Source organism: Callorhinus ursinus, unplaced genomic scaffold (assembly GCF_003265705.2).
Source record: "Callorhinus ursinus isolate GAN/ISIS: 27379988/994484 unplaced genomic scaffold, GSC_fseal_2.0 scaffold128, whole genome shotgun sequence".
Classification (NCBI taxonomy): Eukaryota; Metazoa; Chordata; class Mammalia; order Carnivora; family Otariidae; genus Callorhinus; species Callorhinus ursinus.
Window position 1 is genome coordinate 339,788 of NW_027397190.1, and position 12,224 is coordinate 352,011.

Below are 12,224 nucleotides of genomic sequence, written 5' to 3' on the forward strand. Positions count from 1 at the left end.
CTCCACTTCCTGTCCTGGCCCCATGAGAGTCACCTGTGGCATTGGAACAGGGTGTCCACTGGAATTTCAGGGGTCCCCTTGGGTGGGCTTGCTCAAAATCTTTGTCATTCCTGCCAGGTGTTCCTCTAGCACTTGCTTCCTGTGATGGGGAGCTTCCTCCCCAGGTGTGAGTACACCTGCGCAGGGCTCTGTTAATGGCTCCATAGTAGTAGCTGAACCTCTCATGCCTTTTTCCCTGAGATCCATGCAGACCCTCAGCCCCTCCCAGGATGGTCCTGTGTGTGTGAAGGTAGCATCATGACCCCACCTCCCTGGGGGCCTCTTCTCTGTGCTGATCCCCCTCAGGTCCATTGGCCATCCCTCCTGTGATATGGCTTATAGCCCCTTCCTTACCTAATTCTCCCTGGATGGGTCTATTCAAGTGAAGCATGACAGAAGACGACTAGTGTGCACCTTTAGATCTGAATGTGCTGTTTGGAGGCCTGTCCAGTGGCTGAGACAGGGTATCCCCTCCCTGGGGACCCTTGGCACCTGCAGACTCACTGAGGCTAACCACCTGATTTGTGGCCACAGCATGCTCACAGTGGGCTCACATTGCTCTGGTACCTGCTGCTTCCAAGCCCACCTGAGTGTTTGGCTGCACTTGGGCTGTCACTGTTTACTGGTTAGATCCTGTAGGCAGCTCTTAGTATATCCAGCATACAGGGGATACCCTGGCAGTTGAATCCAACATTGTCTCAATTTTCCAAGTGCAAGCTTCTGTGATGGGAAAGGACTGTCAATGGGTCAGAGGCAGGCCAGAGTAGAGGCTGCTGATGCCTATGGCTGGAGGCTATGATCCATGGATAGGAAGCTGAGTTCACAGACATCTCTAGAAGGCAGAGATTCAAGCTTCTTCTTCTTCTTCTTTTTTAGATTTATTTATTTATTTATTTAGAGAGTGGCGGGGCGGGGCAGAGGGAGAAGGAGAGAGAGAATCTCAAGCAGATGTCCCACTGAGCACAGAGCCCAACACGGGGCTCAATCCCACAACTCTGAGAATATGACCTGAACCTAAATCAAGAGTTGGATGCTCAACTAACTAAGCCACCCCAGGCACCCCAAGATTCAGGCTTCTTAATGTAGGAAATGACACAACAGCTTAATCCCCCAATGCAACCAAGAGCAGGTTACAGGGCACTCAGGAAATTACAAAAACAGTTCCATTTATGATGATATGAAAAGTATAAATACTTAGGAATTAACCAAGGAGGTAAAAGACTTATACAATGAAAACTACAAAACACTGGTGAAAGAAATTGAAGACATAAGTAAATGGGAAGACATCCCATGTTCATGGACTGAAAGACTCAGTATTGTTAAAATGTCAATACTACCCAAAGCAATCTCAGATTTAATGGAATCCCTATCAAAATCCTTCTGGTTTTTTTGAAGAAATAGAAAAACCAGTCCTAAAATTCATATGGAATATTGAGGGACCCCAAAAAGTCAAAACAATCTCAAGAACAAGACTAGAGGACTCACACTTTCAGATTTCAAAAATAACTGCAAAGGTACAGTAATCAAGACAGTGTGTTATTGGCATAAAGACAAATAGACCACTGGAATAGAGTAGAGAGCCCGGAAACAACCCTTACATATATAGTTAAATGATTTTCAGCAAGGGTGCCAAGACCATTCAGTGGAGAAAGGACAGTCTTCTCAACAAATGGTTCGGAGAAATGGGATATCCACATGCAAAAGAATGAAGTTAGACGCTTACTTGGCACCATATATAAAAATGAACTCAAAATGCATCAAAGACCTAAATGTGACACCTAAAACCATAAAATTCTTAGAAGAAAACATAGGAGAAAAGCATCATGACATTGGATTTGGCAGTGATTTCTTGGATGTGACACCAAAGGCACAGGAAAAAACAAAAAGGCAAATTAAACTTTATAAAATCAAAAAGTTTTATGCATCAAAAGACTATCCACAGAGTAAAAAGGCAACCTATAGAATGGGAGAAAATATGTGCAAATCATCTATCCAATTAAGGATTAGTATTAAGACTGTAGTTTGGCTCGGGTCATGATCCCAGGGTCCTGCGATCGAGCCCCTCATCGGGCTCCCTGCTTGGCGGGGAGCCTGCCTCTCTCTGTCGCTGCCCCTGCTTATGCTCTCTCTCTCTCTGTCAAATAAATAAATAAATATTAAAAAAAAAAGACTATAGAAAGAGCTTCTAAAACTCAATGACAAAAAACCAAACAATCCGATTAAAAATGAATAAAAGACTGGAAAAATATTTTTCCAAGGCAGATGTATAAGTGGCCAATAAGCACAAGAAAAGATGCTCAGCTTCCGTAATCATCAGGGAAATGCAGCTCAAACTACACTGAGGTCCCACCTCACCCGAGTAGGACGGCTGCTCCCAGAAAAAGAAAACCAGCAAGTGTTGGTGAGGGTGTGGAGAAAGAGGCACCTTCACCCACTGTTGGTGGGAATGCACACCAGTGTAGCCCCTGTGGAAAACAGTATGGATGTTCCTTAAAAAATAAAAAATAGAATCACTGTATGATCCAGCAGTTCTTCTTCTGGGTATCTGCCCGGAAGGGTTGAAAGCAGGGTCGGTCCTGAGATATTTGTATGCTCACATTCTAGCTGCACTATTCACAACAGCTAAAATGTGGGAGCAACTCAAGTGTCCATTGATGGGTGAATGGATCAGCAAAATTTGATATATAAATGGCAATATAATGATTTATAAGAAACATCTATGTGGTAATTCAGATGAGCTCTTCAGAGAGCTTCAGGTGCAGATTTGGGGAGACGGGTGCACCTGGAGAGGGCATGGGAGCTGGAGGGGTTCTGTTACCCATTTCAAGTATACAGTTGGGGGGATTTTAGTCTATCCACAGAGTTGTGCAGCCACCACCGTGTAATGTTAGAACATTTTCATCACACCCCAAAAAGGAACCTTGTACCTGCTGGTGATCACTCTTCATTTCCTCCCGACCTCCTGCCCTCAGCAGCCACTGATCTGCTGTCTCTAAGGACACTTCACATAAGTGGAGTCATGTAAAACCTCACAGTGTTCCCAGGCTCCTCCACGTACAGCGTACCCATGCTCCACTCCTGAGGCTGGACCATAATATTTCATTGTATGGATATATCCACTTTTGTTCTTTAGTCAATGGACATTTGGGTTGTTCAACATCTTTTTGGCCAATATAATGGTGCTTTGAAATTCATGTACAAGTTTCTGTGTGGACATTTGTTTTCATTTCTCTTGGAATAGACCGGCAGTGGAATCGTTGGGTCAGATGGTAGATCTGTTTTGAATTATTTGAGGAGCTGCCATGCTGTGTCCACGGTGGCGTGTGAGGGTTCTGATCCTTGCGCATCTTCACCAACACTTGTTACTATGTAAGACAACAAGTCTTTTGATTCTAGCCATCTTAGTGGGTGTCACCTGGGATCTCAGTGTGGTTTTGATTTGCATTTCCCTGATGACTACTGATGTTGAGCATCTTGTCATGTGCTTTTTGGCCATCTGTGTATCTTCTTTGGTCAGGCCTCTGCCCCCATTTTTAAGTGTGGTTGTTTGTCTTTTTATTACTGAGTTGTAGAGTTCCTTATATGCACTGCATACTAGAATCTTATCAGGCATATGATTTGCAATTTTTTTCTCCCATCCGGTGGGTTGTCTTTTCACTTTCGTCTTAAGCACAAAAGATTTTAAATTTGCTGCAGTCTAATGTGTTTGTGTGTGTGTGTGGGTGGGTGTTGCTTATGCTTTTGTTGTCATACCCAAGAAACCACTGTCTAACCCAAGGTCACAAAAACCTACTCCTTTGGGATGTGTTTTGGATGGATTTTGAATTACAGAGAGCTTTTGATAGGTGGAAAGGGGCAGGCCTGGGTCTAGGTTGGGGGTGGGAGTGAGGGGAGGGCTGGGGAGGCCACAGGAGTTGACATGCCTGAGTTGGGCTCTGGGGGAAGCTGGGCAGGCAAGGAAGTCTAGCCATCACCTCTTGGGCAACAGCTGGGAAGAGGCTTTCTGGACTGCTGGACAGGGCAAAAGGGTGAGGTGAGAGGAATTCTAGGAATAGTTTGGGAGGAAAAATGCAGGAGCCAAGAATGAGGTAATAGGAGCCTGGATTAAAACAGTAGAAGGGGGTCGGGGCGGTCAGGTGCAGGAGGCAGCAGCTGGAGTTGGTGATGGGCAGAGGAATCCAGCTCCCAGGCTAGCAGCCTGAGCAGGAAGGACGTGGCCTGGGGCATGGGAGGTGACAGTCTGGGCTTCCTGCATTGCTGGAGCTCTGGGCTGGTTGGGTTTCCTCCATCCAAGGAAGGGGGTCTCCAGGACATACATCCCTGGCATGTTGTAGGGTGATAGCCCAACTTCTGGGGCTCGTCCCTCCCTCCCATGGTTGTTGTGGGTGATGGGGATTCACAGCTCACTGAAGGTCCTGGGAGGCGTGGGGGCAGGGCACCTCAGGGTCTTGGGGTGACAGCATGAGCTTCTCCATCCAGAGCCCTTGTTCCCTGCACCAGGGTGTTCCTTCCTGATGAGCAGACCACTCAGGGCAGTGCTTGTCCAAATACTCGATTAGTATTTGACCTGACTGTGGTGCCCCCACCCCACCCTGAGTCCCGCACTGAGGCAGCTGGTGTGGGGCCTCATCAAGGCTGTCGCATTCCTGAGCCTGAGCCATGCTGGCCCAAGGGCCACGGCTGGGTGAGGCATCTGTGCAGCTAAGAATGGTCCTTACATCAGTCGGTGCCCCACCCGGAGCACTGACCTCACGTCTCCACTGGCGGGGGTAGAAAGTGCACCTGTGCGTTCAGGGCCCGGGGGCTCTGATGGGACTCTGATGGGGCACCGGGCGGGGGTCCTGGGCCTGGCTCCAGCTGCACCTTCTGCCTGCCCCACAGGGAGCATGCTGTGGGCCTTTGTGTGGAGTCCCGCCTTGCTTGGAGCCACCAGTGAATGGAGGGGCCAGCTCCCTGCAAGGTGGCCATCTCAAGGGGGCCGGGAGCTTCCTCACCCCAGGAACGGCCCAGCCCTGAGGAGCCTTTCCAGGCTGGTGTCACTCTAGCCCCAGCTGCTCCCCACATAGGTCCACTTGAGAAGGTTCCAGCCAGGGCCCCTGACAGACCCTGCTGCTTGGTCTAGAACCATCTCTGTGGCTCGTTAGGTTTTATTGTGTTTTGAGGGAGGTCTTTCCGTCTCCTACTAAAGTGTGGCTGTTTCTGGGGAAGACTGTGCCTTGAGCTCTTAATTCTGGAAGACGGAACTGGACTCCTTTGCTGAGCCCTGTTGCTTCTCTCCTTGTCTTCATGGCCTTTTGCAGAAACATGGGTTGCTCTTGGAGCTTCTCCTTGAAATGCTTGCTCTGTGGGTGTGGGTTTTCCTTGGAAAAGCACAGGGGTGTGAGCGTGGGAGCTGAGAGCAGCCCCGCCCGGGCAGTCTGGCCCCTCCTTGGTGCAGTTCACATGGTACATCTCAGCTCTGGTTGGCCAGGTGCCTGCAGCCTCCTGGTGGGCTCAGCCCAGGCCTGCGGGACTCGGCTCCATCTCCTGGTTGACCTGCTTCCCTCCCTCCGCTCGTCACTCTGGTGTGTCCTCACCTCCGTGGCCCCCACCGGTGCTAAGTGTGCAGTTGGCCTGAGCTCCTGGTGCTCCACCTGCTGCTCCAGCCCCCCCGGAGGGCCTTTCTGTCGCATGCCGAGATCCCCAGCTGGTGCTCCAGACCAGGACCATCCGGACCGAGTTAGGGCACAACCTTGGGTAGTGCAGGGTGTGGGAACCGTCACGGCAGCAAGCACCGTCCCTCCTGCTCCTCAGCTGCCTCATCTGGGTTGGACCAGGCCAGTTGTCTACAGGGACCAGTTGGGGAACATGGCCAGTGGCGGAACACCGACCCGAACCACCAGTCTCAGATCTTTTTCACGGGGCTGCTGGGGGTTAGCCCATCTCTCCCCTCGAGTGCAGCTGAGAGCCTGGACAGAAGGTGCGGAGCAGCTCTGGGGACTCCGGTGGTCAGCGGAAGTGGGCAGGGTGGGGGAAGGAAGCCCCATGAGTGACTGGCATGGGCCACTCTGTTTTCCCTTCCGTATTTGCCAGCCTGGAGTTCAGCACAGCCTGGAGCTCAGGACTTGCCCTGGGCCAGGCAGGAAGTACTCCCAGTGGAGCCTCCATGCTCTGAGTGTGGGAAAGGGTGAGGAAGAGCCGGGGCTGCTGGTGTTTTGGCCTTGCTCTTACCCCCAGGCCCCAGGCAGGCCCCAGTCCGGAAGTGGCGTTCTTCAAAGCTGGAGGCAGCCCCAGGGCAGCAGAGGAAGAAGATCCTGAGAATGGAGGGGAATCCCATGGCTCTTTCCTCTACACTCCCACCTCGTGCACCTGGAGGCAGATCAGCCATGGAAGGTGCACAGCAGGGCCACGAGACTTAAGCCCTGGCTTTCCAGCTGGAGGAGACGGGAGAAGAGTGTCCCCAAGGCACAGAGTCAGGGAGATGGAGGAGTGGACGCATCTTGGGACAGGGATCCTGTGCAGTTGTATGTGAACTCCTGGGCTCACCCCCAAGCTGTGCATGCATGGATTTGGCCCTAACCTACATCCCAAAGGAGTTGAGAACTGAATTGTGGGGTAGACCACTGCCACGTCCCAGACCAGCCACTAAGTGCTGCCCACAAAGTATAGACCCAGATGGCACCGCAGGGGCTTTGAAAATGGAGCTGACTTGAATTGCAGCCCACGTGCAGCCTGAACTTAACCATGCCAGTTGCCTATTAGAACAGAAAACCTGACATTCTCCATAGGATTTAATAAGACTTGGAGTCTCATTATATAATGTTAAAAATGTCCAGGATACAAACCAAAATTACTCAGCATAGGAAGCATCAGGAACATCTCAACAGCTTTCCAAGGAGAAGACAACCAGTAGACAACACAATCAACCGAGGGGACCCGGGCTTGGGAATGGTCACTGGGAAACTGGTCCAGAGAGAAGAGCAAACACTCTTGAAATGAATGGAAAATGGGACATCTCAGCAAAGAAATGGAAGCTATAAAAAAGAACCAAACAGAACATTTTAAATTAAAAATCACAGTAAGCCAGATAAAAATGTACTTTGTGAGTTCAGTAGTGGAATGCAGATGGCCCGGGAATGAGTCTGTGAACTTGAAGACAGATCAATAAAAATACATTCTCAACAACAGAGAAAAACCAGGGGGAAAAATAGACTTAGGGAAAGTACCAAAAAATCTAACATTGATGTCATCTGAGTCTAGAGGAGAGAAGGGGTGTGGAGCAGACAAAAATAGTTGAGGGACTGTCTGAAAACTTTCCAAATTTGATGTTAAATAAACTTTACAGATTTGAGAAGTGCAGCAAATCCCAAACATGTATCACATCACAGTCTGCTAAAAACCAAAGTCAAATGTTGAAAGCAGCCAGAAAAAGAGGATCTATTATAATAATGTGGATTTTAAAAATGCAGAATTAGTTATCAGCTCCCTCAAAACAAAAATTTTGAAATACAGTGTGAGCCAGTATTACAGGCCAAATATGATGTATCCATGGGCTCTTTTGGATGTAGAGTGTCTGTCTGCAGACAAGCTGCTTGGGGCGTGCCAGGCCTTGGCCATTTTCCCAGTGACCATCCCAGAGGAGCCTCAAGCAGCCGTGTATGTGTAAGGTCAGGAGGGCTTTCCCCTCCCCGTCTGCATTCTGTGTGGCTGGTTGGGCTTCTCAGTGGGCAGAGGAGGGGACACAGAGCTCTGTCCTCGGGCTGGGAGACGGGGCTCCTCACCCTGGTTTTAGGAATAAGAACCGGCCTGGGGCTCAGAGGTGGTCAGAATGTCCAGGGGTGGAGGGCTGTCCAGGGTGGAGGGGCTCTCTCTCTCCAGGAGCTCAGTGCCTGCCTGGCCCTTGGCCTGGTGTTGGCAGCTCTGATGTGCATCCTGTCTGCTTGGGGATCTTCACCCCCCCTTCCTGCCACCTGGCAACAGCCCCCCTCTCAAACTCTGTGGTCTGGTTTAATTAGCTGTTAGAGGTTCAGGCTGCTGATGGAAATGGGTCTGATTTAAATATACTTGTGCAGGAAAACACAGTGGTGTTTGTGCCCTTGACTTGGGAAGCCAGGGCACGCGAAGCTGTGCGCAGAGACGTGTGTGGGGGATGTGGGCAGTGAGTGATAGTTCCCTCATCACCCATGAGGATCCCTGCCCCCCTGTGGACTGATCCAAAACGTTTGAAGGGGGGTTGGCATCGGTGACCAGAAATGGAATCGCTCTCCAGTTATCTTTTGAGGGAGGGGGGTCTGGCCAGGCAGGGGTTCCCGAGAGCAGGGGTTCGCTCTGCTTCTGCTGGCAGCCTCTGGTTTTGTCCTCGGCACCCTGGGTGCAGACGGGGGGCTCCCCAGCCAGGTGGGAAAGCTCTGGGTGAGAGGACCTCCCCACCCGCCCAGGCTGCCCGTCCCTGTGGCCTAGTGGTGTTCTCCGGCAGTCCTCACCTTCCTGGTGGGCCCTGGGATGCCGTGTGGGGAGGGGTGGTCTTCCCTCTCCTGTCTGAGGCCACAGCACGTCTCCCGAGGGGCACAGCACACACGCCTGCAGCCAGGAGGGACAGAACACTCATGAGGCCACGTGGGCCCTGCCACTGTGTCGGCTTCCCCGCCCGGACAGCTGCAGGGCCTTCCTGTCCCTGGGGCTGTGCATGTCGTGGCCTCACAGTGAGGACGGGAGGGATGGGGGGGGGGGGACAGGTGGCGGCCTGGGTGGCCCCTGACCCCTGGCTTGTGTCTCCGCAGCATCAAGATGGTGCTCATGTGGACCAGTGGTGACACCTTCAAGACGGCCTACTTCCTGCTGAACGGCGCCCCCCTGCAGTTCTCCGTGTGCGGCCTGCTGCAGGTGCTGGTGGACCTGGCCATTCTGGGACAGGCCTATGCCTTCGCCCGCCACCCCCAGAAGCCAGCCCCCCACGTGGCGCACCCTGCCAGTGCCAAGGCCCTTTGAGGTGGCAGGGAGGACACAGACATGTGGCCTCCCGCCGTGGGCACTGCCCGGCCACCTGTCCTCCCTGTCTGGGGCAGGCAGGCACCATGGCCCAACAAGATGTCTTGGCTGCTGGGATCTTGATCAGCCTCTGTGGGTCTGGGATGGGCTGGTGGGGGGCCTGGGTGCCAACGTTTGCGCTCATGCCCCGAGGACGAGCGCAAGTGGGCTTTATACCCCAGGGCTGGGCGGCGGCTGTTTTTCAGGTGATGGAAAAGCAAGTGTTCTCTTCCTTCCTCTCAAAAAACACCTGTCTGGGACTTGGAATATGCTCACAGACCCAGGAAAAGACAGACTTAGGGCTCCCACGGGCTGGAGGGCACCAGGAAGCCCTCTCCGGGTGTCAGCGTGCAGGGGCCCCCGGGGCCTGCAGCCCGGCTCTCAGCGACCCTCGGCATGGGTGGGATTGGGGAGCAGGAGTGCACAGTAGCACCCAGAGAACCCGTGGTCCTGGCGCACAGAGCCTGGTCTCAGAATGGCCCAAACGTGGATGCCCTGGTGACAGCATGTACGCGAGGGGGACTCAGGACAGGGCCTGGGCACAGAGGGTGTGGTTGGGGTTTTGTATGCGCCTGATGCATGTGGAAAGGAAGCTGCGAGGACGCACATTACAAGTGCTCTTGTTTATCCAGTTGGTGTTGGCCTTGTCCGGGTCACCTTCAGTGCAGCCGCCTCACAGGACTCAGGACTCGGCCCTCAGCTTGGCCGTGGGGCCCAGAGGTGTCCTGTGTGCTCCCATGCCTCATTTCTGCATTGGCCTCCTCCTGGGAGATGCTGGCGTGGACCCCACTGGCAGTGAGGGGGCAAGCCGGTGTCCATGCCGGCTGGGCCCTGGCCAGAGTGAGCTCAGGGGTGTTGGCACCAGAGTCTAGAGGTCCCCACGAGTCCTAGGGGTGTGGTGGGGTTGTCCCTGTGTGCTCCCAGGAAAGCCAGGGCCTGGGACCAGGTCTGGGCAGATGCACCCATCCCCCGAGCATGGCCGCACTTGCGGGGCGTTCCCCCTGGATTCTGGGAATTGCATGCACCTGCAGCATACAGCTTTTGACGTCCGTCTTCCAGGACAGGGAGATGGCCTGCCAGTCAGGAGAGGGGACACGTGAGGCCGGTGTCCTCTCAGGTCTGGGGTGATGTTCCAAGGTGGGGGGCTGTGGCCAGGCACGGGCATCTCTGGTCACCCTGTATCTTTCCCCCTCTGTTTTACAGGAGCATCTCAGCCATGCCCAGCAGCCCTGGGCAAGCTCCCAGGCCCCCAGCGTCTTGAGGGTTCTTGCAGCTTCCGTGTGGCTTTCCCTCTGCGGGGCGGAGGGGCAGCTCTGGGGCGGGTTTGCACGGGCCGTGCCAAAGCTCTAGTGGTGTCTGCTCTTCAGAGCTGTTTCCTCCTCCTGAGTTTTCCTCAAAAAATCCTGAATGTTTGAGTGAGGATCTGCTTAGTTTGGGCTGTAAGATGCTTTGGCAATGTTTATTTTTTAAACACGAGGCGGGGTGTCTGTAGCAGTAAATGACTACAGATTAAAGTGTCCCCGACTGCAGCAGTGAGGTATGTGCCCAGTGTGAGGGGGCACTCAGTTGTCAGGACGCTGACTTTAATTCAATAAACTCTCGTGATCCAGTGTGGCTTCGTGAATGGGTCGGAGTGGGGGCCCAGGACATGGAGCATGGGTCCCCGTCCTTCCTTCGCCGTGGGGGTCTTCAGGGAAGGGTGGGTGCCCTCTCCTGGGGTCCAGCTCTGCCCCTGTGACACCCAGGCTGCTCTCTCAGGGCACATTCCCCTTCCCCCCCGGACAGACCTGTGCCCCCAGAAGGACTAGCAACCCCCCCTCCCGGGACAGACCAGCCCCCCTGGATAGAACAGCCCCCAGGACAGACTAGCCCCCTCAGACAGACTAGGCCTCCCCCTCCGGACAGAATAGCCCCTGGACAGACCAGCCCCCAGGACAGACCCGTCCGCAGGACAGGCCAGCCCCCCCAGGACAGACCAGCCCCCCAAACAGACCAACAGGGCCAGGCCAGGGGAGGGCCCTGACCACTGAATGTCTGGAAAGGGTGAGAGGCATCCTGTTTAAGGAAAGGCCAAGAGAAGTGTTTCAAGGAAAATGGACAGGTCTGTTGAGCAAGTAGGGATGGAGCTGTGTGTACTGAGCAATTATTTTATCATGGACACAATTTACATTTGGGGGCAAGATATCAAAAATATCAAAAGGATACGGTGAAAATACATGGAAGTGATATTTTGAATTTTTGGATAAGTCACACCCCCCCCCCCCAGCACTGGCCCCGAGTCCAAGAGCGAGTCTGGTCCAGAGCGGGTCCAAGCTGGTGACACCACTGTGGTCCTCTCAGGCAGCCAGCATCCCCAGCCTGGACCCTTGTCCGGCTTTGGGGGTAGATTTTTATATTCCTTCTGGTAATCTCTTGATTAAAATTAACTTTTAATTAAATTATGCATTCAGTAAAAATTCCAACAGTGAAATGAAGAGTAAAATATACAAAGGTGTCTTTTTCTGTGAGCCCATCTCTGTTCTTGAAGACCTACCTGTGGCTCCACTAAAGACCGGAGAGGTGGTGTGGAGAGTCTGTGGGGCTGTCGTTCGGAGATGGAGCAGAAGGAGCTGGGGCCCGTGTCCCGCTTGCCAGGAGAGCGCTGTGCCCTGAGTTCTGTCAGTGGGAGGCCACAGGCTCTCACGAGCCCCACAAGAAGTGGACTTCTAATCAAAAAAGTAGGCGAAGGTCACTCTTTGCGACCTTCGATCTCCTGTAAGTTGTTCCAGCTCTTCTCTCAACAGAATAGCTCTTGGAAATGGGAACAACGTGGCGAGACTGCTCCGGCGGCTAGGGTGAGTGGCAAAGTGCAGCTCACTCCGATGAGCCTCCAAGAACTTGGAGCAGGTGGAAGGCTGTGAATGAAGCTGGGCTGCCTGTGCTGGCCCAGTCTCCAGCTGGCCAAGAAGAAATTGTCTGTGTGTGTGTGTAGGGGTGGGACGTGTTTTCCCCTTAAATAAGGAGTATAGGAATTTTTTCAGCAGCAAGCGTCGGGGAGGGTTTCAGACTCCCAGTGTTGATGTTGGGGCATGTTCAGTCCTGGGGCCACCGTGCTCAGTCTGAGCGGTTCCCCAGGTCCCCTGGAAGCACACACGGGTCAGCCAGGGTGGGTGGAGGGCAGGGGGTGCGTGGTCAATCTG

The 12,224-nt window shown here is 53.2% G+C and overlaps 1 protein-coding gene across 6 annotated transcripts in view; it reads left to right on the forward strand.

The window, feature by feature from the left end:
* SLC66A2 (solute carrier family 66 member 2) overlaps window positions 1–10,654 on the forward strand; it is a 55,158-nt gene extending 44,504 nt beyond the window's left edge. For 2 of the 6 annotated variants that reach the window (XM_025860251.2, XM_025860253.2), the window contains 2 exons: window positions 8,799–8,901; window positions 10,249–10,654. In XM_025860251.2, coding sequence (XP_025716036.1) covers window positions 8,799–8,901; window positions 10,249–10,395 — 250 coding nt within the window. In that variant the 3' untranslated portion in view covers window positions 10,396–10,654. Of the gene's footprint in view, window positions 1–8,798 lie in introns of all 6 variants that reach the window. The other 4 variants (XM_025860252.2, XM_025860254.2, XM_025860256.2 and 1 more) reach the window with 3 other exon arrangements.
* Window positions 10,655–12,224: the final 1,570 nt, after the last annotated feature.